The sequence below is a fragment of the Urocitellus parryii genome, chromosome 4 (assembly GCF_045843805.1).
Source record: "Urocitellus parryii isolate mUroPar1 chromosome 4, mUroPar1.hap1, whole genome shotgun sequence".
Lineage (NCBI taxonomy): Eukaryota > Metazoa > Chordata > Mammalia > Rodentia > Sciuridae > Urocitellus > Urocitellus parryii.
The window spans coordinates 209,433,153-209,459,868 of record NC_135534.1 but is presented as its reverse complement, the minus strand read 5'-3'; the positions used below and the strand labels follow the sequence as shown (position 1 = coordinate 209,459,868).

At 60.3% G+C, this 26,716-nt stretch overlaps 1 protein-coding gene across 4 annotated transcripts; it reads right to left on the bottom strand.

Annotated features, from left to right (window-relative positions):
- Nucleotides 1-468: 468 nt before the first annotated feature.
- On the bottom strand, nucleotides 469-25,214 carry Olfm1 (olfactomedin 1). 4 transcript variants are annotated; one of them, XM_026395466.2, is made up of 6 exons: nucleotides 24,981-25,214; nucleotides 23,010-23,159; nucleotides 18,460-18,615; nucleotides 16,402-16,621; nucleotides 9,276-9,382; nucleotides 469-1,892 (listed from the first exon to the last, which is right to left on the bottom strand). In XM_026395466.2, exons 1-6 carry the CDS (start codon nucleotides 25,128-25,130, stop codon nucleotides 1,218-1,220), a joined length of 1,458 nt encoding a protein of 485 aa, XP_026251251.1. In that variant the 5' UTR covers nucleotides 25,131-25,214; the 3' UTR covers nucleotides 469-1,217. The 4 variants fall into 4 exon arrangements, 3 of the variants coding, with proteins under 3 accessions (XP_026251251.1, XP_026251252.1, XP_026251253.1); XR_003301439.2 differs by lacking the exons at nucleotides 469-1,892; nucleotides 9,276-9,382; nucleotides 16,402-16,621 and adding exons at nucleotides 16,869-17,128; nucleotides 18,010-18,069; XM_026395467.2 differs by lacking the exons at nucleotides 469-1,892; nucleotides 9,276-9,382; nucleotides 16,402-16,621 and adding exons at nucleotides 16,869-17,128; nucleotides 17,837-17,988.
- Between the last annotated feature and the right edge of the window lie 1,502 nt (nucleotides 25,215-26,716).

The following is a 26,716-nucleotide window of genomic DNA, read 5'->3' as shown; positions in this document are numbered from 1 at the left end:
GGAGCCTGGCTGGCAGCACCTGTCCTGCGGGGCACCTGGAGTGGGCACCTGCTCTGGGTTCCCCCAGATGCGCTCCTGGAGGACCCTGGGTGGGGTCAGGAGTGGGGCGCCCGGCTGCAGCCCCGAGTCAGATTCACCTCAGGGGAGTGAAACTCACCACCCAGCTCCAGCGTAGCCACGGGACCTGGGGAGGCTACCTCACTTAAAACCTCAGGAGCCACAAGAGCAAGCAGGTCTCCTCGTGTCTTTATTGTTCCTTAGATAACCGGATAGTACAAAGCTTCCCTCTTTTTTACCCAAAAAGTGGACTTTCCATACACTGCCGCCCAGTGGATTTCCTTCCCACTGGGAACCGGAGTTTCCCAAGACAAGCCCTTTCCATCCGCCATCACATGATTCAGATAATTTAACAAGGAGAGAGTAATTCCTTTGATTATTATCAACATGAACTTGACTATGTCTCTATAAGGGTGAACACTGACTTTTTTTTTTTTCTTTTTAGAAACAAAAACCATCCACTTATCAATCCAAACTACGGCATTGCATTACGACATTCATGGCATCAACTGAACGCACGAAGTTACCACCTCAAGGAAATAACAGACAGACACTGCACAATATATCTACGGGGTACGCGGGTTCAAACGACGCGGGAACAGCGACTCCACTCTACGCCGACCACCACTGGAGGAAGTGCTAGACACGGTCCGTGAACTACTTGCAGTCTGGGCACAGTTAATCTAAGAGACAATGACACAGTCAAGAAACAGCAGCCGTGACGGGGTGGGAGACCGGCCGTGCCGAGCGCCACCCGGCGGGGGCTCTCGGAGAGACAGGACGGCCCAGTCCGTCAGCGCTGACCATGACCTAAGGAGATGTCCATGCGATCCTAACAGTGGGTGTTCTCGGGTGAGAATGGCCAACAGTCACTGCCTTGCTTCTTGAGTATGTTATTTGACCAGAGAGGGGTGGGGGGTGGGGGAGGCCAGGGGCCTCAGGCTGCAGTTCCAGCTGCAAATACAGGGATTTCTTCCGAAATCTGTCGCCCGCCGGCTGGAGTGGGAGGGACGGGGGGTAGTGCCGTCCCTTGTCGTCAGGATCATTGCTGATGATTTTTTGAAGTCAGTTTGTCAGTATTCTCAGCATCGTTTTGGCAGCTGTTGCACGGAGTGCCCTCGGAGGGGAGGGCTCGGACCCTCGGCTTGCGGCAGAAGGGGCTACAACTCGTCCGAGCGGATGACGTGGAAGAGGGTGACGTTGTAGAGGGTCTGGTGCCCGTTGTTCCAGGCGTACAGTGCGCGGTCCTTGGGGTTGTAGTCCAGCATGGAGATGTGGGAGTACTTGTTCTGGAAGGGGATGTCGATGTACTCATAGGTGGAGGCGTTGGTCTGGTAGGCGTAGTGCACCTTGGTGCCCCCCGAGTAGCCGTTGGTGACGTAGAGGGTGCCGCAGATGATGAAGGCCTCGCCGGCGCTGCGCTTGGGGTAGCTGGTGTTCCAGGTCTGCAGGATCTGCAGGGACACGGGGTCCAGCTTGCTGATCACGATGTTGCCGGCGTTCTGGTTGGTGGCGTAGACGGCCCAGAGCCCGTTCTCGTCCACCATGAGGTCGATGTCCGAGTGGCCGCCCCAGGCGTAGTGGTACATGTTGTTGTAGCCGGCGTAGTCCAAGCTGCGCGTCTTGAGGATGGTCTCCGTCTTCAAGTCGAACCGGATGATGATGTGGCTCTGGAACTTGTTGAAGTAGATGGAGCCGTTGTAGACCACCTGCCCCGTGCCCGACCACGGGTGGGGCAGGCGGTGCGAGGTGAAGTTGTCCGTGTTCATGAAGTCCACCATGGACTTGTACTCACGGACAAAGCGGTTGTTGTGGTAACCGTCCATGTACCAGACCTGCGGAGAGAGCAGACCTGTGAGTGCTCCCTGAGGGGACCTGGGGCTGCGGGGAGGCCGGCCCTCCCACGGGAACTGGCAGGGAAGAGCCAGGAAGGGTGTCACCTCCCTCCTCCAAGGCCACAGGACTCTTCCAAAGGGACAGGACCAGAGCAGGACTTGTCCAGGGTGAGGAGGGGACAGGGGAAGGCAGATGGGGGGCAGGCAGTCTGGGGCTGCCAGTCTCACTAGACAGGGCTGCAGCCACCCTGTGCCATTCACCTAGTGGGTGGCACTGAAAACCCCACAGGCCAGCAGCCAAGCCCTCTGCTTAGAACCCATCTGGCTATGGGGCAGCGGCCACGCCGAGGACCTGGCTGTGTCCACAGACTTGTGGAGAAAGGAGCTCCATCCCTCCAGCTGCCCCAAAGCCAGCGAGGCAATGTGGAGGGCACACCTCCAGGCCCCGGGCAGGACAGATGCCCCAGCTCCAGGTAGCACTGCGGAGGCCACAGTTCTCAAGGTCACTGGGAGGGCCCTGGCAGTGGGCCTCGTCACCCTGCCAGGCTGAATCATCCTGTCTGCCAGGCAGAACGTCATCAGTGTGGCCTTTGGGATGCTGTGAGCGTCACTCAGCGTCACACCTAAGAGACAGACCTGGGCGTGGCCCAGTCAGGCCTGCGGGAGAGACCTCTGAGTGCTTAGATGCCACGTGACCTGGAGCTGCCCAAGTTTGAACAAACGCTTTAGTCATTTCCAACCGATATGGGAGCAAGGAGAAGGCAGAGCACGTAGCAGGGGGATCTGGCAGGCCACCCTGCTCCCGCATCTGTCTGGCAGGACAGCTGCTCTATCCATCAGGGGCTCTGGAGCCGCCGGGAGATTAAGGACGCGGAGCTTTCAGACTTGGCATGACACATGCGTTAAAAATTAAAAAAAAAAAAAACCCGTAACCTTGTTCCTGAGACGTCCATTCAGATGCTTGGAGGCAGATGTGCTTTTTGTTTTTAATGAGTTTTTTTTCAACTGGGTCTCATTTGAGGCAGTCATTATCCCTGGCCTCCTGCAGACCAGCCCTCCATGATGTGGGTCAGGGATTAGAGCTGGGAGGGGTGACGGAGGCAGCAGGCCATGCTCAGAAACCCCCAGCACATGGCAGAAGGCAGCCCGCAGCTGCCCCCACCCCCCTGCCTCCACCTGGCCCTGGAGGGACCAAAGCCCACTGCTTCCCTCCAGCCTCGGCTCCCACGACCTCCCCCCGGCCTCCTACCTGCCTCTAAAGCAAGCCCTGCTCCCCGTCTCGGCACCGAGGACACTTTTGATATGTCTGCACACCAGCCTCCTGCCGAGTGGACCCTTGAGAGTGGGGACCCAAAGGGCCAGGGTCTCCCTCCCATGGCTGGAACCAGTGGCATCAGTATCCCTGACTGGATTTTCAAAAGGCTTCTCTTCCGTGCACTGGACCCAGTACTTTCTGAACGTACTGTTTGGGACGGGAGGGAAAATCAGTACCAGGGCCACAGGTCCCCACAGGGGCTGGGCCCGGGCTCGGCTCAGGCAGGCCGTCCTGGGGATTCGCCAACGTCTAAGATGTGAAGGTGCCCCTTCCCACGCTGGACCTGAGCAGAAGAGAGCCGCGTGGTCAGGACCCCAGGGGCTCATGCCGAGGAGACCTTGGCACAGTGGGCAGCCCGAGTCCACTCGTGTGACCCCCGGGCTGCTTGTGTCCGGTTCTACCCCAGCCCTAGGGCAGGCTGGTCGAGGGACAGGGCACCCTTGACCCTCGTGGCCCTCGAGGCATGAGGAAAGAGCCTGCATGTGCCCAGACGGCCCCAAGGAGAAGCGTCCCCCTGTAGGAAGACCCCACTGCTCCTGCGTGGCCAGGCTTTCCCCTCACGATGGAGGCTTGGATGTCACCCTGCTTCCTGCGACAGAGGTTTGGAAGGGCAGAGGGGCCACCAGGCCACACCACCTGCTTGCAGAGAGGCCCTTCCCCAGCAGAAGAAGTCTGGATCCCACTCAGACCCTGAGGCGAGCTGCCTTACCCTGGGGTTCCGCCTGCAGCCCCCAGACTGGCTCCCACAACCAGTGAGAGTCTTCTAGAATTCCAGTCCACCCCACCACTGTCCTACACGAACCCTCCCTGATTCTGCAGCTCCAAACCCCCCAGCCCGGCCTGCGGTGTCTCCCTGCCAGCCACCGCACACCCTGGGTCCCCGCCAGGCCAGCACTGCGGCCACCGGCTCTGCGCCCAGCGAGAGGCCGCACCCTCCTGTCATCCCAGCCCAGACACACCTCCTCAGGAGGCACTTCTAAGTCCTGTCCCTAGAAGCAAGTGGGTGTCAACCCCCTTACTGGACTAGAGAGTGGACCCCCCCAAAGAGGTATCCACACCCTCGAGCCTGTGGATGCACCTTGTTTGGAGAAAAGGTCTTAAGAGTTGATGTCTCCAGATAGGGAGCTGGTCCTGGATCAGGGTGAGCCTGAAACGCAGTGACAAGGGTCCTCAAGAGACAGGAGACACAAAGGGAGATGCCACAGGGGTCTTCCTGCCTGTCAACCCCCCTCTCAGTGGCCCTGGGGTCCTGCACCCACCTGGCATGGCCCAGCGAGTGACAGTGGGTCTGTCGGGGAAGGCCCTGTGGAACCTGAGGGAGGGGTGATCTGCTGATGCCACAGGGCAAGGGTCGTTGTGTGGACGGTGGCTGGCACCTGGGCACCTGTACAGGCCCCACCGTGGCAGCATGAGCCCAGCCTCTGCTTCCTCTCTGCCTCAGTCCCGCAGCTCTAGAACAGGCCAACGGGGGCCTGCCACCTCCACCTGTCCAGTAAAGCCCAGCTCTACCTCCTAGCCCTGGACAATAGGAACGGGCGGTTCTGAGTGGGCTAGAAAGGGCACCAGGGACACACACAGCCAGAAGGAAGAGAGGTCCAGACACAAGTGGGCACGTGGCAGGAGGGGCCAGCTCACTTGAGGTCAGCCTAGGACTCCAGCCACAGACAGGTCAGGGCACCTCTACAGAATGGCACAGCGGGGACGGCTGGGGTGCTGAGGCCACCGCTTCCAGACCCCTAATTCACAGAGACCCAGAGAAGAGGAGGGTCTCTCTTGGGGTCACCCGCTCTGCTCCCTGGACAGCGTGCCCACCGCCGGCATCTGGCATGCAGTCCACCCATGGCCTCTCTAGGCTGTGACGGCCCTTGTCCCAACCTGGTTATGTCCACCACTTCCCGAGGCAGGTGCCATCCCTGGGGGACAAGGACTCTCCAATCACTCCTGCCAGACCTGGTCACCTACACGCCCTGCCCTCAGAGGGCAGCCTCTTTCACGGCCTCCCTCTCCCTGAGAGGGTGAGGGTCCCAAAGGGCACAGGGTGGGTGAGGGCCCGCTGCCCTCCAGGACCCACCAGGGCTCCCTGAGGACACCCTCTGACATCACTGACCGCCCTGTAACCCTGTAACCTGTCCTCAGTCTGGGCAGCAGCAGGCCAGCACTGGTCCAATCCAGATCTGGAGCAGGTGGAGCCTGGGACCTGGCCTCCTGGTGGACTGCCATGGGTCTGTCCATCAGCCGTCCCTCTCAATCAGCAGCAATGGACGCCCCCCCCCACTCCAGGAACCCCAAGCACAGCCTTTCCTTAGTTCTGCAGGTGCTGAAAGGGCCTAAAGTACTCCCTGGAAATGACTTTGCTTTTAAAAAGTTCAGCTGTCACATTCTGTCTTTTGTCCCTGCCTGCCTCAGGGGCTAGACTCGAGTCCCAGCCCAATTCCCTCTACCCATGATATCCTTTGCCAGAAAAAAAAAAAAAAATCAAATGCTGGCTGGTGCACGTGAGCTCTGGAGCATCTGCAACCGCCCCGCTGCCAGAGTGAGGCTTCTCAGAAGCAAGCGCCCGGCGCTGCTGCCCACAGGAGAAAAACTGGGTCTCCCCACGTCTCAAGTGCTCTCAGGCCCATATGGTCAGGCTCACTGAGAACACGGGCTTCCCTAAGTGTCCTGACTATTTTCAGCTGCTTGCAGGAGGAAGGCCGCCCAGGGCAGAGCTGGGGAGGCGCCCCCTACCTGCGGCGGATCCGCATCTCCTCCGCCCGCTCACCGGGCAGCGCACGCGATGCTATTTCAAGGGCCTTTCTTAGGAACCTGGGCCCCAGCATGCTCTTTCTTGGCTTGGCCAGCATGGGTCACGTGTCCTCCGGCTAGGATGGCTAAAACAAGGGGCCCAGGACTAGGAATGGCTCTGAAGAGAGCCGTTAGTGGCGGGGTGCAGAGGAGGGTGGGAGCAGAGGGATCGGCAGCCCAAGAGCCCCCGACTCCTGCTGAGAAAAGATCAGGAGGGACCCCTCAGGACAGAGCTGCGGGCGCCATGCTGACCCCACGTGTCTGCACGACCTGGTGCATTCTGGGTGATTCCACCTCCTGTTCCCAGCACCCTTCCCAAGTGTCTGGAGGGCTTTGGCACCAAAGCCGAACTCTGCTGCTTATAAAATAATCATGATTTGGCAATTATACCACCTGCTCTGGGCACGAGCCTTCTGGGTATGGTGAGAGGGGACTGCTGGGCCCCTCTGATGCTGGTGACCGTTGGCCTGAAACTTCTTGGGAAGAAGCTGGCCAGGAAGAGGGAGGCTGGATGTGGGCTCTGGTGAGGTGGCCCATGGTCAGGGTGGGCTGTGAGCCTCAGAGTTGGGAACAGGACCCCTGGAGCTCCTATGGTCTCCTGGGGATAGGGGCACAGGCTGGTGGGGGACGCCAGTTCCGCCAGTTCTGGCGAAGCCTTCCTCCTGCAGTGCTGGCAAAGTGGGCCAGGCCTCTCCAGGGCCCGGGAAGCACAGGATGCTCACCGCTGGGAGATGCGGGAGAGCCCAGGGGCTCCGCACAGCGCCTGGCACACAGCTGCTGCTTAATAAATGGTCACAGGAAGGACTGATGCGAAGGCCTACCAGCCAGCCTGACTCTAACGGTGGCTCAGCATGTCCCCTCCTGCCCTGGCCACAGCCCTGGCCAGGCCTCCAGGGCGGCCTGCATGGAGGCCAGTGTGGATGGCTGTTTTGTTTTGGGGCGAGTTATTGGTCTCCCGCGTGTGTGTGATCAAAATTGGACGGGAGATTGGAAAAAATCAAAACAAAGCAAAACATTGCGAGTCCAGATCAATGGTAGGACCCACCAGGAGACGTGGCACTTAGCAGCCTGGGAACACGGCTCAGCAGGCCTGGAGCCCAGAGCAGCACCGCTGCCACGCCCCCGGCCAGCCCAGCTCCCACCTCCTCGCCTCCTGTGCCGTCAGCTCCCCACCAAGTCCTCCCCTCCCCGCACAGGTCCTTCCCGACACTCCGTCTGCCACCAGAGCCTCTTCTCCTGGAGGGCGATGCAGTCAAGAAGCGGAAAATAGGTATCTAATTATCTAAAGCACCCATGGGCCCCTCGACGGCTCTGAGAACCGACACCCTTGCTACACTGTGCAAGCAAAGAGCCCATTTCCAGGAACTCTGGGTCCTTGGCACCTGGGGAGAGACCCATTTGACTGGCATGGGGCACAGAGGCCAGAGGCCCGGGGCAGCTCCCGCTCGTGGCCCAGCAAGGCCTGTGTGGGTTTGTGGGTGGGTTTCCTGCTCTGTGTGGGGGGAGGAGGACAGGTGGGAGGGGGGAGGGCCCCTGGGGACAGATCAGTGCCTGCCAGGAACGTGGCCAGGGAAGCAGGGGATGGTCTCCGAGGTTTCGGGCAGGGAGGGGATAAGGACACATGTCTCATCAACACAGGGAGAATCACACCTGGACGCAGGGGCGGGCAGGGGCTGGGGAGGGGCACAGTGTGGCTGCAGTGCCCACTGTCCCCTCTCTGCTTGTCGTGGAGTGCCCAGGACAACCCCTGGCCACGAGACCTGCTTTCTAAGCACCTGCCACATGGTTGTTTCTATTCCTGGGTCATCATCACCTACCTCTGCAGTGGGAGGGGGTGGAGTATCTGCCCCCCAACCCCCCACAGCCCCCTGGCCTCTGCCAGCCCCTTTCTTTGTCAGAGGGCGAGAGCCAAATGGTCCCCTCCCCAGATGCCCCCGGACTCCGGGAAGCTGGGGCTTTTGCTTTGCCCAGTGCAGCAAGGGTGTCAGCTCACCAAGTCTGGGCAGAGGCTGTTCTCCAGGCAGGACGGGACTCAAAGAACAGTTCAGGGAACAGCTGACTCAAATTGTTAGGAACCTTCCAAGTATTGGCCATCAGAGTTCAGAAAACAGGACGAAAACAACCTTTCTCCTACAGACGCTGGACTCCAGTGGAGTCCCAGGTGTGCAGCTTGCCAGCTCTCCAGAACTGCCCACGGCACATGCCCCCCGGGAGGCAGAGCGTCCAGGCCACCCTGTGCTGAGACGGCCACCTGGGTAGGGGGCTGCGACACGGGGGTGTGGGGGCTCTTCCTGCTGCAAGCAGTTAGGCCAACAAACACAAGAGGCTGGAGGACCTGTCCACCCTCGTCCCCGGCCACTTCCCACCTCCAACACAGGAGACCTCGTCTTGCTCTGCTTGTAGCTGGTGGACAGCTGAGACCAGGAATGGCTTCCGCTACTCGGGTGCCAGGTCTAGCTTAGAGGCCTTCGGATTCCTAAGTTCCTTTCTCCATCAGCCTGGAGCAGAACCCAGGTGTTTCCAAAAGCACGTTGTCTACACGTCTGCCCACGTCACAGGGCGGGGGCGGAGGACGCCAGGGCTGCAAGGCTCACTCTGGCCTCAGTTATCAGGGCCGAGCCCCAGAGGGTGAGCAGGATCCAACGAGCTGCCCCTCTACCTCCAAAGGAGCGTCCTACAGGCCACAACTGCTGTGTCCAGGCTACAGCAGGGAGGGGCTGGTGGGCCGGCGTCCTCCACCCTGGCAGCGCCCCTCACCTCCCAGTTCCCAAGGCTCAGCCCGCAACCCAGGCCCTGGGGCAGGCGGCATGGCCCTGATTCCCTCTCCTTCACGAGGTTTGCCTGGGGGGAGATACCCAGGAAAAAAGAACCAGGGCCTCTTCCCAAAATCAAAAAGAAGAGGAGCTTCTGTCAGCCATGAAAGGAGAGACAAATGAAGTACAAATGAGTGTCGTTAGAACAAGAAAGGCAGAGGCCGCTGGGGAAGAGCGGGCAGTTAGAGACAGACTCAGCCCAGCCCAGGAGAGAGCCCAGGGGCCACTGCGGGCTCCAGCATGCCATACCACACGCCCTCGCCGGCCACTGGGATCTGTGACTCTGGGTTACCACGAGGACTTCAGCCGGGGACACGGGCCCCTGTAGGAGGAAGCCCCTGGGGACTCTGGGCTGCGGGTGGCCCAGGAGGTGGGTGGGGCTGGGACTGAGGTGAGGGAGGGAGACCAGCTCCTGCAGGTCACACGAGCACGCCTGTCCAAGAGGCCCCGTGACAATCAGGAGACACTCACCCTGTTATCGCCTTCCGGGGCCAGGGGGTCTGTCATCCAGGATCCAAACCTCGAGCCAGAGGTCTTGACGGTTACCGGGTCACTTATGCCCGTCAGCTTGCCGCAGGCTGGAACAGAGCGCACACAGATCAGGACGCGAGGCGGAGGGAGTGCCCGGCCCCCCGCAGCCCTGTCCCAGACTGCCCAGAAGGCCTGATGGCTGCCTCCGCTTCCCCTCCAGGTCTAGAGGCCACCTCTTCCCTAAACCCAGCAAGGGAGGCCAGAACGGGCAGGCGGGAGCCAGGAGCAGCCACCCTCCGGGGCCTTACTCCTGGCCCAGCCACGCCCGCCATTCTGGGGATGGGAGGTCACAGCAGCAGCCCTGGGAGGGTTCAGCAAGACTGTTTTCTCTCCAGGAGAGCGCACAGCTGGGCCTCCTACAGCTCGGGGAAAGCAGGGAACTGGTGGACATGCCTCAGGCACCTACTCAGGCTCCATGCAAGACACTGCACCCAGGCAGGAGCAGCCAGACCACCCTCCGCAGCCCAGGGCCCGTCACTGCAGGAGTGTCCACTCTGTGACCTGAGAACTAACAGGAAGGCAGGTGCCCTCCTGCTGGGAGTGGGTAGCTTCCCACCTCCCTTGAAGAGGAGCCCCAGGCAGGAGGGCTGGGCTGAGCACCAGGGTTGCCAAGATCCTGGAGGTGACCTGCAGCCCTCCCACTCACAGGTGGCCTCAGAGACTGTGAGGGACTTGCTCAGGCCTCCTGGCCATTCAGGCAAGGCTAAGGCGGAGGCCTGCATTCCCAACAGCCTGCTGATTTCTTCAGCCTGCTGACCTCCACAGCCCCCTGGGCTCCAGCTCATGGCTGACCACCAGGTGGACCGCTAGGAGAGCAGCACCAGGTGGACGGCTAGGAGAGCAGCACCAGGAGTGGCATTACTGTTTCCTTCCTGGGCCAGGGCTACCGCTGAGCTCAGCGTGCTTGCTTGGCTTGCACACAGACTCTGCTCTGACCAAGCCCACTCTGGGAGAGGGGACAGGGGTTGAGGCCAAGGGTGACCAGCATCTACAGGGATGAATACAAAACATGGCGAGTTCTTGGAAATCTCAGAGGAGATTCCTGGTTGTCAGCCACGAGCTGAAGCCCACGAGCTGACCCCTCTGTTCAGAAACACCACCCTCCGTGCTCAAAGTCAGCCAGTCTGCAGCCAGGCCGCCACCACAGTACTGCAATCTCAGCCCACCTCGGGAGGGCAAAGTACTCCTGAGGTCCAAGGTGGTCGCCCCCCAGGGACATCCAACTAGGGCCTCTCGGACCCTCCCTTTCTCTCCAGGCCTGGCCTGCCTGTGACCTCTGGAGTCTACACACCCCCCTCAGGGCCTCCCATCAGCATGTGTACACAGCAGTCTGCAAAGTTCAGAGGAGATCCAGGCGCTTACGGAAGCTTGTCGGAGACTTAGCCCAGACCACAGGGAGCCGGCAATCCCTAAGGCGGAGGGCGGGGAGGGCTTCTCTCACTCTAGCACAGTCTCCAGTGCCTCCCACCCCCTCAAACTTAAAGAATGTGTCCCCAGCAGAGCTGTACAGGACTGGAGGGAAGAGAGGGCTCAACCCCTGCCCAGAGAGCTGCAAGAGGGCACAGCCTGGCCAGAGGGAGGCTTGGAGGTCCCAAGCACCTCCAGCCCCAGCGCTGGTGCCTCGCCCAGGATGGAAAAAGTCATGCCACCCGTGGTCCTGCTCTCCTACCCGCTCCATGTGCACCTGTTCCCACTCCTGGGAAGGAGTCTGTGCAGGCTGCACAGCCACCGCTCAGCTCAGCCTGCTTGCTTGGCTTGCACACGGACCCTGCTCTGACCAAGCCCACTCTGGGAGAGGGGACAGGGGTGACCAGCATCGACAGGGGTGGGAATACAAAACAGGGCGAGTTCTTGGAAATCTCCGAGGAGATTCCTTTTCCAGGAGCCTGGCTAGCTTGTCACCTCAACTGTCTCTCAGGGACTTGGGAGGGGACAGTGGAGGAGGTGGGCCTGAAGAAGGAGCCCAGGCTGGACCCCAGCCCCACTCTCCAGCTCCTTCTTCCTTTGTTCCTGTTGATCTGGGGGCTGGGTCCTGGGCTGCAGCAACCTCTGAACTAGGTGGGAACCCGGAAAAGCCTACAAGGACCAACCCCTCCCACAGAGGGCCTCCAGGCTCCTCCCCGCCATCCTCCAGGCTTGTAAGAGAGTGTGCCACCCCCCCCCCCCGCTCGTCCCCGTGGCAGGTCTCCTGTGTGGAACATGTTCCACTAGTTCCCTGGAAGGAGAAGCCCACAGGGAGTCTGGGCAGGGACCTCAGCACTTCCCGCATCTACACTCCTGCCACCCTGGTCCCTCCACCTGAATGCCAGCCCACCCAGATTCTGGGGGGACCCAGACTGAAGCCTTGTCCCTAGAGATGTTCCCCCTCCGACTCCATCCCACTCGCGCTCTGACCTAAGTAGCAACTGCACACTTCTCACAGCTGCAGACAGGGGTGTCGGGGTCCTACCACTCCAGGAAGGAGGCTCCCCACTCACCCCTCCCCAGCAGGAGGGATGAATGGCCTGGCTCGGGCCCTCCCAAGTCTCCTGCGTCACGGCCTCCTGCAGGGAGGGGCAGTGCTGCTCCCCAGTGCTCCTGGGCAGGAGCGGGAGAGCAGCAGAGGGCCTCGTGGGAATCAGAGCAGGGGACTGGAGGGCCTTCCAGGGCACACCTGGCACTCAGCAAGGTCTCCGTCACGCCACTGCAAACGCAGACTGAAAACACGCAGAAAAGTGGCTTCATGCTCAGACGAGTCCAGGTCAGGCAGCCTTGGACGGTCTGACCACGTCCTACCCTCCTGCCCACCGGGACCTCCTGGCCACCTGGGGGGAGGGCTGGCAGCAGTCCAGGGGAAGGCCTGCTGCAGGGCCAGGGCTCCCTTCTCGGGTACCCAGCCTCTTCCACATGCTCACGCGGCCCCTTGAAGCCAGCCTTCAAATCTCAGCGGAGGTGGGCAGGGAGGCCCCTGGCCCATGTGCCCTGTGCTCCAAGCTGGCTGCGGGCACAGCTCCCAGGGCCCCCGGGGCTGCAGGCTGCCTGCCCTCCCTGAGTCAGGGAGCTATTTTTGGTTCTCTGTCCAGACTGGTTCTGCCAAGACCTCAGGACTGACAGGATCTAAAAAAGCCCACGGCAGAGCCTCGGCCAATCTTGGCACATTCAGTTCGGGAAAGTGTCCCTCTTCAGTCACGCGCGCCCAGGACACAGGGAGGGGGACGGGAGAGGGCGGGGACGAGAGGGTGGCCTGCGGAGCTGGCACTGGTGGCTCAGGTTCTATACCAGAGCAAGCGGAACGGGGGGACAGCCCCTGGGCTGGGAGGGTCTCAGGAAGAGGGGTGACTGGTCAAGTGGGGAGCCTGGAGGAGCTGCTGGCCTGAGGGGGAGACCACGGCCTCCTGCTATTTCTGGGCAGAGGCCACAGTGGGAGCAGCCTGGACATCTCAGGCCACAGGCCCAGGGCAAAGTGCTACCAAGGTGTTCCAGCCAGGACAGAGGGGTCTCTGGGCAGCCACAGGTGAAGAGCCAAGTGCCCCATGCGGTCAGCGCCTGGCCTCTACTCCCAGCTCCTGTCACCCAAGGCCTGGGGAGTTACGCCAGAAGTATGCAGAGCTGGGGGCTCAGACAAAACGACGTCCAAGATGCAGAAGAAACCAGCCCAGCGGTGGGCAGCCCCACCCAGGCCTCATGCTCAGATGGAGCCCAGAGGGAGCAGGAAAAGGGGCCACTGTGGACTCTCCCTTCGCCTCCTGACCTGGCAGAGAAGTAGGGCCCTCAGGAGACCTCACAGCACAGGCCACCCTGAGAGCTTCCTGCCAGGAGCCAGAGGGGAGGCCTGGCCCTGCCAGGGTCCCACAGAGGTGGTGGCCCAGGGAGCATTTCAGGCTCTGCCCTGGCCCTGCCCTGGCTCTGCCCTGGCCCTGCCCTGGCTCTGCCCTGACCCTGCCCTGGCCCTGCCCTGGCCCTGGCTCTGCCCTGATCCTGGCTCTGCCCTGGCCCTGCCCTGGCCCTGCCCTGACCCTGACCCGGGCCCTGCCCTGGCCCTGGCTCTGCCCTGGCCCTGCCCTGGCCCTGGCTCTTCCCTGGCCCTGCCCTGGCCCTGGCTCTGCCCTGACCCTGCCCTGGCCCTGCCCTGGCCCTGGCTCTGCCCTGACCCTGGCTCTGCCCTGGCCCTGCCCTGGCCCTGCCCTGACCCTGACCCTGGCCCTGCCCTGGCCCTGGCTCTGCCCTGGCCCTGCCCTGGCCCTGCCCTGACCCTGACCCTGGCCCTGCCCTGGCCCTGGCTCTTCCCTGGCCCTGCCCTGGCCCTGGCTCTGCCCTGACCCTGCCCTGGCCCTGGCTCTGCCCTGACCCTGGCTCTGCCCTGGCCCTGCCCTGGCCCTGCCCTGACCCTGACCCTGGCCCTGCCCTGGCCCTGGCTCTTCCCTGGCCCTGACCTGGCCCTGACCTGGCCCTGGCTCTGCCCTGGCCCTGCCCTGGCTCTGCCCTGGCCCTGCCCTGGCTCTGCCCTGGCCCTGCCCTGGCTCTGCCCTGGCCCTGCCCTGGCCCTGGCTCTGCCCTGGCCCTGCCCTGGCCCTGGCCCCCGAGCCTGCGCTCCCCGACTCCTCAACAGTATGCAGGTGGCCCAGCTCCTGGTGCCTAGTGAGGGTATGGACCTGGGGCTGGCAGGCTTGGCTAAGATGGGCTCAGATGGTCTTGGGGAAGAAAAGGGAGCCCAGTTGACCCTGAGAGTCAGGGCTTTCTCTTCATCCCCTAACAGAAAAGAAACTGCAAAACTGCATAAGCCCTTGGTGTCAGCGCTGGGATGTGCCTGGGGCACCCAAGATCAGCTCAACCCCTCGCTACAGAGAGGGCCGCTGAGGCTGGCCTTGTAGCACGCAGCAGGCCCAGCTGAGTGACCATGTCTGAGGAGCCATGTCTCAGTGGCTCACGGAGCCTGCTAGCTTAGCTTGTTCAGCTGTTGGGCTTTGGCTCTACGCTGGTCCAGGAGGACAGCCCAGGGACAAGCTGGACCTCTGGACAGCGCTGCCTCTCTCCTGCCTGGGCATGAGATTTGCTCTAGGACAACACTGAGAACTGGCCTCCACTCCAGAGGAGGCCTGCAAGATGCTATGTTCAGCCTCTAGGCTCAGGGATGAGTTTCAGACTCAAGTTTCTGGCTGGGCCCTTAGGACAAGCATGCAGTCTACTGAGGGGGGCCACTGGCCACTGGAGCCTCAGTCCTGGGTCTGCTTTTCTGTGTGTGGATGGTTTTGGGGCCAGGAGCCGTCAGCAACATTGGCTTGATGGCAGCAAAGATGATCTCATCAACAGGAGGACTTCTAGAGGTGCAGGAGTCCTGCCTGCCCTGGGGACCAAGAAGGTCAGGCCTCACACCAGAGGCAGCAGGCACACCAAGGAGCCAGGGTGATAGGGACAAGGGACACTGCCCGCCACTGAGCTGCAACCCACCCAGGAGCACCAGTGGGAGCCGACTCCACCCCACAGAGGCTGCGCCCCTGCGGCCACTGCCTGGCACGAGGCTACGGTAGTGGTAGGGTCCTGAGCTGGATGAAAGCTGGGGAGGGGGAGGAGCAGCTGCTCGACTTCTCTACATGTCAATCAGCTAACCACTGTCACCAGCTCTACCTCTCCATCCATCATCATTCTATCACCTGTCCGTCCCTCCGTCCTTCCACCACCTATTACCCATCTCCATCACTAACCTATCTACCAACCTACCTTCTGACCATCTTGTCCCACCACTGTCTCCTCTGAACCAGTGACATGAATGACATCTGAATTCTCACAGTGACCCCAGGCCCAGGGACTACCTGGACCGTCCTACTGCAGACGAGGAGGCAGCTGAAGTCTAAGACGGTCGATGCCAGGGAGGGTCACACAGCTGTCAAGGGGCGCACATTGCTTTATGTGGCCCCCTCCTCTAGGGCTGCCCCACCCCCAGAGCCGGCGTTCACAGCTGGCCACCCAGGCCCCAGCCACGCTGATCGGCAGGTCTCTGTACCTACAAAGCCCTTCAGACTGAGGACAGCCATGTGAAGGACCCAAGGTCCTAAGACAGGGTGCTCTCGCTCAGCCACTGAGAATGGGCTGAGGACAGATGGGCACTCTGGCTGGACAAGAGGAGGGAATGCCCCCTCCAGGCCCTGGGCTTCTCACTCAATCCAATTCCCCTCTGTGCCTGGACTCTGGGCCTGGGGCAGAGGAGGTCTCCTCCTGGTCCCCAGGTCCACCTGCCGTTCTCGGGGACAGAGAACTGCTCGTGGGGAAATGATTTTTTAAAACCCACAAAGCACCCACATCCGGGCCCTTCAGTGGGGGTGTTGGGAAGGAGGGAGGCTTGGTGCAAACTCAGGGCATGTGGGAGTGGGCTGGGGCCCGATGATGCACGGACTGTGACATTTCAGACGTGCACTGTCTCCCAGAATGTCCCTGGGAAGCTGTGGGGGAGACGGTCCCCACACCCATCCTGATGGTCTCAGGCCACCCGTGCCTGCCTCACTGGGACCTGGGCTCCACACCAAGACAGTGTTCCAGGGACCTGACACTGAGAGGCACCTGTCCTGGTGCTCCTCCCAGGCTGCTGAGAGAGACCCGCCTGCTGCCACTGGCACAGCTCCTGCGAGGCAGGTGACCCTTTCCAACCCAACTCAGCAGGACTGACCAACTCCAGGGCTTCACCAGCCCTCCCACGAACTGGAGGAACGGGAGAAGTGTTACCAGCCCTACTCAGCCTGCATGGGCACACGCGCGGGCACACACACACACTCGTCAGGGGACAGGTGGCACCTATGCCATCCTCTTCTCTTCCAGATGTGCAACTGAGTAGGGTCTGGAACTGCCTTTCCCCAGCGTGACATGATCAGTGCACTCAGGCAGGTGCTCCTACCCTCCCTGGCCGCTGTCTCTCCAGGTGGCAGGTGCTCCTACCCTCCCTGGCGCTGTCTCTCCAGGTGGCCCTGCCCAGGAGCCCTGACGCAGCCATGGCCTCACTGTGGCCAGGCGGGCCGCCCTCCAGCACCACTGCCTAGGCCTGTGCGTGTGCGGAGGTGGGCCGAGCAGCGCCACACCCCGAGGGTGCCGGGCCTACCTAGTTTTTGCATGCATGCACGGAGCCTTTCTTCAAGATTGGACACTCTGCTCTGAAGTTCATCGTAGTCATAGGCGCCAATTTCCTCTTGCAGCTCGTTAAGCACTGACGTCAGATTCTGGACCTCCTCCTTAAACTGCAATACCAATTTGGCATCGGCCTTGTACTCTTCCAACACAGGTATCAAAGGCCTAAGTTCATCCATTTTCGTTTTTATTGCCTGCAAGGTTAAAATAAGCTGGGTTCAGTGCGATGCATGCAAGAACTGTAACACCCTGCTCGGCCCGGCTTCTCCCTGCGCGCGGAGCACCTGCACAAGCCCGCTTTAGTTATGTGCTTATTTATCCTGGCCCCGATGAGTTAGGAGAGCATATTAAACAGTCCTCAGCACACCGACACATTTGGGAAAGGTCTTTATTTTCAGTTTAGAATGCAACATCTTAAGGTTACATGCTTTAAGTCACATACACAAAGTTCTTTTTTTTTTTTCTTTCCTTTTCAAAAAATGCATTGACAAGGGTTTCAAACTATCCATGAAATGCATCTAGAGTCGCATGCAAAGGAGGGTCCTGGTTGGATTCAAGGTTCCTTAGGGATATGGTGCTAAGATTGGAAAGAAACAGTAAAAATGCAGGGTGCCAAAAGCTCTCTGGCTCTTTCATGGTTACATGGGAGTGGACTGCTTCTTCAGTCACTGCGGCATTGAAAAAACTCTTTTAAGTTAGCCCTGCAAGCAAGAAAATGAAACACTGTTGAAAAGCTAGCTCACTAGCCTGCCTTAAACAGCCATTAAGAGACAAATACTTGCACCGTCCCTTAAAAAAACCCACACTTGAATGCTGGGAACACAACTGCCCTAATAATGATTGAGATTCTCTCACCACAAGTTCTGTTGGGATTCCTCCATGCGGGGCAAGCAGTGTGAAAAGCAAGGGCTCACCTTTCCTCCCCCAGAGCTACAGTGCCCCCGATCTCAGACCCAGAGAGGTGGCTAGGGATTTCAGAACCCGCCAAGGTGAGCCACCTCGAGGCTGCCGAAGACACCCCCATCTTTAAGGGAGTCTGCAGAACAGGGAAGGGGCATGCTGGCCCTTCAAGGAGAGACAAAGACTCTGTTTTTGATCAGAAAGTTCAAATCTCTCTCCAAGATAACGCAGGGGGACACATCAGGAAATAAGGACAAAATGTGCACCTGCGTGGGACTCATTTCTCCTCCACGGGATCGGCCTGCTGTTATTTTATTTATAATATAGATTCATAACTTCATTAGCTTGCCATTTCGTCTCTCTAATGTATCGCTTTTAAAGGAGAATTAGCTCTAGCTTCATGCAGGGAGCACATCAAAGAGAGCATTAGCATAAAGGACAGGAAGACAACCGGGCACATCAGCAATTTCCAGCCGAGGAGGGCTGCGTAATTTGACCTGTTCATTTACCTCAGGGCTCCAGTCCTAATTGACACGCATGTACACCTTAATTAAGGTGGCATATGACTTCTCGATCTCATCGGTGTGTATATATACATACTTGTACGTATGTATATATAATTTCGGGTCAAAGGAACTGCAGTTTCAGTGTCCGGAGTTACCTGGAGATGCGGGACACTTACCACGAGCTGAGACAGACGCTGGTCTTTTTTTCCCTGTGTCTACAGTGTGCCTTGTCATAGCTAAATTAGGTCAGATATGAAAAAGTGCCCTGAGTGATCCCCGCTCAGGAACGGCTCCAATCAATTAAGCTAATCCTTGGCTAATGTGATTTACCTGCAACAGCTGTGGAGTGACAAGGGCCAATAATGACATTCTTTCCCGGCTAATATGCCACTCAGCCATAGAGGGCAGGGTCTGGGACCCTGGCTTCCAAACCAGATTGACAGAGGTCCCGGGGCCCATCTGTGCTCACGTGGCTGCTCAAGCCCACCCCTTCCAGGTGCCTGGCCAAACCAGGGCCAGGGCGGGCTGCCCGGCCTGCCGCGCCCCTCCAGGCCCCTCGCTGTTTCCCTGGTGGCCAGGGCAAGCAAGTCCAGCTGAAGAGGGGCAGAGGAGGAGGGCGCACGTACCTTGAACTGCCTAGCCAGGTGCTGCTTGTGACTCTCTTCCACCTGCTTGAACTTGGACTCCAGGCCTTTCATCTGGTTCTCCATCTTCTCCACATACTGCAGGTCTCTCTGAGTCCTCCTGTCCAAGACCTCGATGGACTGAGACATGTTCTGCACCTGTCAAGAGGGCAACAGGTTCAACAGGAGCTGCAGCCTGGACCAGTGGCTCTCATGGCCTGCTCTCCCGCCATGCTGACCTTCCCCATGCAGCCACCACCCTGGGAGCCAGAGTGGCCCAGGCATGATTTACTAGCTAATCACCAGCATCAGCACTGTTGGAGCTCCCCCAACATTGCCAGTCAGCCACCTTCCAGCCAGGCTCTTACAACCAGGGACACAGGTCGGGGCGGGGAGCTGGCTGCTCACTGGTCATAGCTGCAGGCACCAACTGTGCGCCATTCCTCTCTTTTGTGGGGTGGGGGTTGTTTCGTTCTGGCAGGAGGATATCCGTCAGGCAGGCAGAGACAGCAACAGAGACGAACAGCCTCATTGGGCTGCCCCGCCCCCAGGCATAAATCCCCTTCCTCTGAAATCTGGCTGAGGCTGCTGGCTAAGTGCAGAGGGGAGGAACGAGGGAGCCGTCGCTCTCCCGACTCGGCACGAGCCTTCCCCCATCTCACCCACCATCCATCACACCCACAGTATCATAGGCAGATGACTGCTCGGCAAACACGCACATTCACAACACAGAGTCAGGAATCAATCACCCAGCAAATGAAGAATCACTGTTTTACACCTTTACAGGCAGATCTGAATTGAGTCTAGCCTCGAGATGGGACTTTAATATTCAACAGGATTCCAGAGAGCTTAAAAGAAAAACAGTTTTAGTACAGCCACCTGCCAGCGCATCTCATTTCCAGGAAGCGGGCCTGTGTGCATATGCACCGGGTGGTGGGTGGGGAGGCGCGGGGCCCCAGGACTGCCGCAGTGCTGTCGGGGTCTTTTCCTCAGAATCCATTCCAATTACCAATCACGACGGAGGAAGCCGCCTCCGTAACAGCGAATCTTCATTTCTGGTTTTTTCCTGAATTTGAAAATACTTTCCCTTCTAGGAACAGAACCATTTGGGTGTGAGGCTGAGCTCTGCCTGGTCGGGATCAGAATGGATGACGGTGGGGTTCCCCCGACTGTAAATCCTCCCATGCCAGCAGATAAAGCCGAATTAAAAGAGCAGGGGAAGATTTCTCAGTGGGAGGAAGACCAACACCGCTGCTCTCCACACCTAAAAATGCATGGAATTTTATGGCTCCTCATTTGAGAGTAACGTACACAAATTCGCTTTAAAATTTCAAGCTGGCAAGACGCCGTGTGGGGGTGACCTTGGCGCTCTCTTTGGGGGGCTGAAATACATTTGCTCTGACACGGTCTCCTTGTTCCTCCTGGCCTGTCCTGTTGGTCACTCTGCATAACTTCTCCTTTCGGGGAAGGTTGTGGATCTGGTTTTGCTCACTGGTTGGAGGTCCAGCCCAAGTGCCCCGCCCCCAGGGAGACATCCCTGGCGAGCTAAGTCCACTGGGGACAGGCCACATGGAGACAATGCCTGCAGGCTCAAGTCGCACAGCTGTCTGCTCTACCTTGTCAGTAAGAAACGCGAGGAGGGCAGGGAAGGCCTCGCCTACATCTGTAACCCCAGAACAAGGGCCCAGTAGTACCCCAGTGCTAGGAGCCTGCGGCTGTGTGGAAGAATCAGGATGCCAGGGACTGGAGGCGGGGCTCGCGCTCCTCGGCCAGCCGAGGGCACATGGTGTGTAGGGGGGCTGCCTTGCTCCCACTGACCACTGGCTTGGGCAAGAGGCTGGACAGTGCAGTGGGCTTTCTGTCCCCCAGAGGAGGAATGTGCTTGGCAGATTGTAAAATTTAAAGATTAGACTTTAAACTTAAAACATAGAATTTAAAGATGCCAAGCTACTCAGCTGCCTTAAAGCAAACTAAGCTCTGGTGCCCCGGATGCATGCTCTCTGGCCGAGGGCTCAGCTAGGATTCTGACAATGGAGCATGGTCACCCCACCAGCCCCCCCTCACCCAGGGTCTGTGTCCAGCTCCTCCTCCAGCTCGCACATTCCCTGGGCAGCGCCCCTGCAGGCTCAAGGGCAGGGTGGCAGCAGGTGCTAAGAAGAGGGGGAGGGGATGCCCCCGACATGCCAAGGGTACACCTGGCCTCCTGAGCGTGACTAATGGCTACTGTTTATTGAACATCGTCCGTGTTCCAGGCACTGGACAGAGCCTATTCATTATTCATCTCTTTTGAGCTTCCCCAAACCCCAGGAGGTGACGTATTCCAAATCTCATTTTACATACACAAAGACAAAGATTCAGAGAAGTTGGGCCACTCACTACTGTCACACAGGGAGCTAAGACTGAAGGACTGGGCTCCATAGCCTCAGCTCTCAAACTCACAGTGATGGCTCTTCAAAGAGAACACAGTCCCCACCCTGGGCCCGGGCTGCCCAGGACCGTGGTAGGGCTCTCCAGGCATCCTGATGCCCACCCCACACAAGGACTTCAGGCCAGAGGAAACCAGCCCATCCAAGGTGGGTCCCAGCACTCTGCCCCTCGGCCATCTCAGGTGGGTCTTAACGCAAAGCCCAGCTGCAGAGACTTGGAACTAGCTGGAAGACACTCAGCTGTGCGCCAGCCCATGGGCAGGGCCCAGGACCTGGGGATGGGAAGCCTGTTCCCCTGCTTCTGCCTCTGAGGGTGGGGCCCTGTCTGACCTCGCCCTGCCCCCCACCCCTGGGCTGAGAGGGGAAGAGGAGGAAGAGAACTGCCCAGGCCAGGGCGGGAGGGAGCCCAGGAAGAAACCCGCCTTTGAATGAAGCGTGCACTTAGGAGCTGGGCCTCTTCCGACAAAGGCTCACAGCTGCCCGAAATAGAGCGCCTGCACACGTGAAATGGGGCTTTAAATTTTTAAGCAGTAACGCTGTGGCCTGCACAGGAAGAAAGGAGCGCTCCGGGCCTCACTCCCAGGGGCTCACAGAGCTTTCTGGAACCCACTTCCCAGCTCTCCGCCCTGCCAGCCGGCATCTCCTCCCAGGGGCCCCAGCCCTGCCCCGCAGTCCCAGGCCCCCAACACCCCGCCTCCCTCCTCCACCGTCTGAATAATGAAAGGCACAGCTGGGCTCAGTCTAGTTGGTGTTAATAAACGCTCATGGAATCTGCTCGACGCATCTGACTCTAACTCTTGTCAAATGATTTACGGAGGTGGGTGAAGGTGGCAGGAAAACGCACTCCCTCAAGGTGAGTGTCTGCTGGCACTGAGCTGCTCCCACAGCACATGGCGCCCTCTCCCTCCCAGAGGGCACTAGGGACAGGGACAGGCAGTGACTTGAGTCCTCACAGCCCACAGAGCTAGGAGGACCCTGAGTCTCCATCTGCCCTCTTGGTGGGTGGGGAAACGGAGTTGAGGGAAGCGGCCCACTGATCCTGGGAGGGAGGGTGCGTGGGCACTGAGGGCAGAGGGCACAGTGGGGGGAGGCTGGCCTCCCTCCCCAGGGTGGAGGTGTCACACGTGGTGGCCATTCTCAGAGCTCAGGGCCTGGGTCCCCGACACAGAAGACCCCCCTCCACAGACTTCTAACCCAGGCTGATGCTCATTCTTGAAAGTCCAGATCCCATCTGCAGGCTTTCGTGTGTGTGTGTGTGTGTGTGTACGTGTGTGTCCCACTCTCAAATTGGGGAAGGACGCCTGCCCTGTAGGTGTCACACAGAAACACCTCCTTTTCCTGGGGAGGGAGGAGGCTGGGCATAGAGGCCCCCATTTCTCCTGCTTTCCTTAGCAGCTTTGGGGAGGCCCAGCAGTGGGATCCCCGGGGGGCAGGAGCCTGCAGGAGAAGGCAGGCTCTGAGGAGAGGGGAGCTGAGCCAGCGTCGGGGCAGCTGCCCTGCTAACTAGCTGTGGCTTGGGGCAAGTCAGTCCTTTGGGACCTGAATTTTCCCTTCTGGAAATGGAGGGAGAAATTTCACTAGCTCCACGTGACTCTTTGAAGCTTAAGTGAAATAATGGAGTCAAAATACACAAGCAGACCACACACTGCTGTTTCTGGGTGGGTACAAGGAGCCTGGACCAGCCAGGTCTGACCACTCAAAGGCAGAGACCCCATCCTGTACAACTCACGGCCTGCACCCCTGGGCCCAAGGGAGCTGCCTGCTCAGAGGCAGCCGTAAGCCGTCAGCAGTGGATAAGGAGCGTCACTCTGGGAGGTCGTGGGTGGAGGACCTTCATGCCCTCACCAAGCCCCAGTGCCACAGCACCTTCCTGCCGGCAGCCTGGGCAGGAAGCTCCCGACTCCCCAAGAACCAGGAAGCAGTATACTCATCTCCGAATGTATTCACCTCCGCCCTCGGCGTCTCCATCATCCACCGGCTTATCCATCCATCCATCCATTCACAAATACTTTGAGTGGGGACGTGCCAGGAAAGGCCCGGGGTCCCTGCAGGCTGGCCAAGCCTTGGCTCCCCGAGGGCACACTGCGCTCTCATAGGTGCCCGCCCACTCCCACAGCAGGGACTCACCTTCTCCAGTAGCTGCCTCAGCTGTTTTGTGCGGGCGTCCCGTGAACACATGGTCTGCTGGGGGGCGACCACTGTGCAGATACATCTGCCCTCGCTGTCCTGGGCAGAGCTGTAGACCTGCCAGCTCTCCTCGGGGTTGGTGGGCAACACCTGGGGGTGCAGGTGAGGCGAGAGAGCGGGGAGGAAAGAAAGGGAGAAGGGTCAGGCAGGACAGACAACAACGGAGGAGACTGTCCACAGCCCACGCCGGGGAAGAGCGCCAAGGACCCGGCACAGGGAAAGGAGTCCTTAGGGACAGAGACCTGGGTTTCCCGCCAGGCTGCCCGGGGCTGAAGGAAGCCAAAGACACACGACTCCTCAAAGTTTTAAAATTCAAGTTCAACCCAGGGGATGCTTGGAGTTTTGACATCTGGCCCTACTGAGGCTCAGGGAAACGGGAGGGGCCATGGAACGTCGCCACACAAGGGACTGCATGACTCACAGAAGTCAGATGCCCTCCCCTCCCTGTGGAGGGGCAGGCACAGCCAAGCCCTGGTCTGCCATTCCTGACACCTGGAGACAAGCACCCTGGGCGACAGCCGGGGTCCAGGAGGGTATCAGTCCAGAGCCACCACAGCCCTGAGCTTCCTGCTGCCACCAGGGAAATGCTGAGCTCCCAACTCCATGCCGCTCCCACCCATGAGCCACGTGGTAGATGTCACCAAACTGATATGTCGTGCAAGGGTCACCCCACTTCAGTCCTGGGGTTTATCTAGAGACCACCGAAACACCAGATCTGTGCATGGCTGGTCCCACCTTGCAGCCCTGCTCAGTGACCTGACCTCCAGGTACCCAGGGCCCATAGCAGGTCCCAGACACCTCTGAACATTCGTTCACCTGTGCCCTGCTGCTGGACCTGCAGCCATCCACTGTCTCCACAGACCCCCAGCACCCCAATCACCTCCCTGCTATTTTTAGATGAGGATGGGAGGGGAGCTGGGTGGGGAGAAGCACAGTAGTGATATATTACACTTCATTCATGTCCAACCCCAGAGGCGGGAATAGTCATTATGGAGGAAAACACAGCAATTTTGAAATAGCAGGTGCAAGGGTCTCAGGTGGAGGTCACATCACAGAGACCTCCGGGAAGAGCACCGAGTCTTTGAAAGCAAAGCGGGAGTGGGAGAAAGACTCGTGTCCTTCACCTCTCCTTTCCACTTAGAGGAAACGTCCAGAGCTGGCCCCCTGGCCACACAGGCCCCTGTCTGGTGGGTGGCTCCGGCTCAGCCAGCTCCAGCCACCATGGAAGTCAGCCCGGCCCAGAAGGGCCAGGCCCCTGCCCTCCCTCCTTGCTCCAGATGAGAAGGAGCTATTTCGGAGGCCAGCAGGGAGGAGTGAGCAGGCCTGGGGGCACATATCCCACAGCAAGGTCCCAGGGGCCTCGCCCAGCCCCACTGCACCCTCCTCCCAGAGGACCCCATGAAGCTTCCCACGGGGATGAGGGGGGTAAGGTGCCCTGGGACTTTGGAAAGGAAGGAGAGGGTCCCCACGAGGGTAGCTCCCTGCCCACCCCTCCACGGCTCCAGTCCAGCTTTTACAAAGTAGGGCGGGCTGAGTCCCAGCCGGACAAGCCTGGACTGGGGTCTGGCGCTGTCTCCACCCTTTACTTGCTGAGTGACCTTGGACAAGTCCCCAAGTCTCCAGTCCAGTTTCCCATGCTTTTCCATGAGGGGTTTTTATAAGTGAGGGAGCCTCCAGGCTCGAAGCCCCTGGACAGGGTCCCCAGCTCCTTGGGGAAGGCAGCATCGACCCTAGGGTTCAGATGCGGATGGGAGCTGCAGCGCAGACGGGCGGGATCCGGACCCTGTCCTTGCCCCTGCGCCCGGTTCCCCGCCGCCTCCCCGGACGACCCGGTCCCGCGCGGCGCCCGCCCAGCCCCAGGCTCGGACGCAGGAGGAGGCTAGGGAGGGAAGGGGCCGCGGGCACACTTACGCCGGTGCTGCGGTCGAGCGTCCCGCCGCTGGCTGCCGAGAGCTTGGTGGTGTTGAGGCCCACCAGCGAGGGCAGCGTCTGGGACATCCAGTTGGTGATCATGGCCATGGTGCTCAGCACAACCCCGATCTTGAGCAGCGGCACCGACATCGCGCCTCGAGTCGCCTCCTGCGCCCGCGCCGCGCCGGCGCCGGCTCCCGCGCCCGGGCAGCTTCAGGCGGCGGGCACCGCGGCGGGCAGGGGAGCCCGGCCGCGTCCCCGCGCCCCCTCCGCCCGCCGCCGCCCGCCCGCCGCCGCCGCCGCCCCGCGCGCCCCGGCCATCGCCGCGCCGCCCCGGGCGCCGGGAGGGTGTCCAACGCCTGCCCGCCGCGCGCTGCCCGCCCGCTGTCCGCTACCCGCTGCCGGCGCGTCCCTCCGCGCCCCGCCGCCAAGAAGGGCCACCGGGCTCTGAGCGCCGCGCGGGCTGAGCGCGGGGGCCGCGGTCGGGAGGCGGGGACACGGCCGGGCGGCGGCCGACGCAATCTGCCCAGGAAATGGGTGGATTTTTCCTCTGCGCTCCGGCTCCCCGCCGCCCCCTGGCTGCTGGCAGCGAGGTTTACAAACCCCAGTCGGCCGAGGAGTTGGGGTGACCTGGGAGGACAGACGAAACTCCGCCCCCAAATCATAAAAAACCCGGAGGGGTGGTCATCCGCTGCCCGCCCCGCCCCGCCCCGCCCTCTCGCGCACCCTCACCGCCTGCCTAGCCGCGGCAACGCCGCTCCGACCTGCTCTCCAGAGACTACTTTGGAGGCAAGGGTCGCTGCGGTTGGAGTGCGCCGCCCCTGCTGCAGGGGCCAGTCTTGGCAGGTGGCTGGAGAGTCTGGGCCGCCAGAACCCTAGCCCAAGAGGGAGCACCCCAGGTGGAGTCTGGCCTGCGGGTCTCCACCAACAGCAGGGGAGCGAGGCATGGATGCACCGGGAAAGACCCTGCCAGGCAGCCCTGGAGCCGGGAGGCCTGGGGAGGAAAGGGCTTAACTGGCGATCCCTAGCAGTGGCCTCCACCATGGGTTTCTGGCAGGGTCGAGACTGGAAGGAGGCTTGTGTGCCCTGCTGCAGCCAGGAGCCGGTGCAGGCTAGTGTGCCCACCGTGGGAGCTGCTGTAGATTTGGAGCTGAGGCACCTGAGGAGTTAAAAGGACACACCCATGACTAGGAGTGTAGGTGTGGAAGAAACCCGTGCCTGCAGCTGCGGGGCCTGGGGTCCTCCCAGGAGCCTGCAAGCCCTGGAGCCTGGGCTCCCGGGCAGGGCAGGGCAGGCTGGCACAAGCTACCTTCTGTTCCCAGCCCTCTGCAGCGTCCAGGACACATGTAAGTCCCATCAGAAGCGGCCTGACTAGGTCAAACACCTTAATAGGGCTTTTGAATGTGCAGCAGGCTTCTAATCTGAGATGAAAGCTGCTTCCTTCAGGCACTCTATTAGGCTTTCCCGGCCATTCGGGAAGGAAAGAATCCCCCAGATCACTTGCTACACTCCTTTCTGCCTGGCTGAGAGTTAATCTCCCTTCCAGGATGGGGATTTGAATGAGGGCAGCAGGGACAGAAGGAGACTTTTCCCGGGTGGCTGTCTGAAAGGGACCCAGCACCTTCTTGGGGCTTTTCTCTCTGTGCTCAGTCCTGGTTTGAAGAGAGGACTTCAGCAACAGCCAAGGCTATCCTGGCCTGAGCACTGGGTGTGCAGCCCGCTGGCCAAAGAAGTCC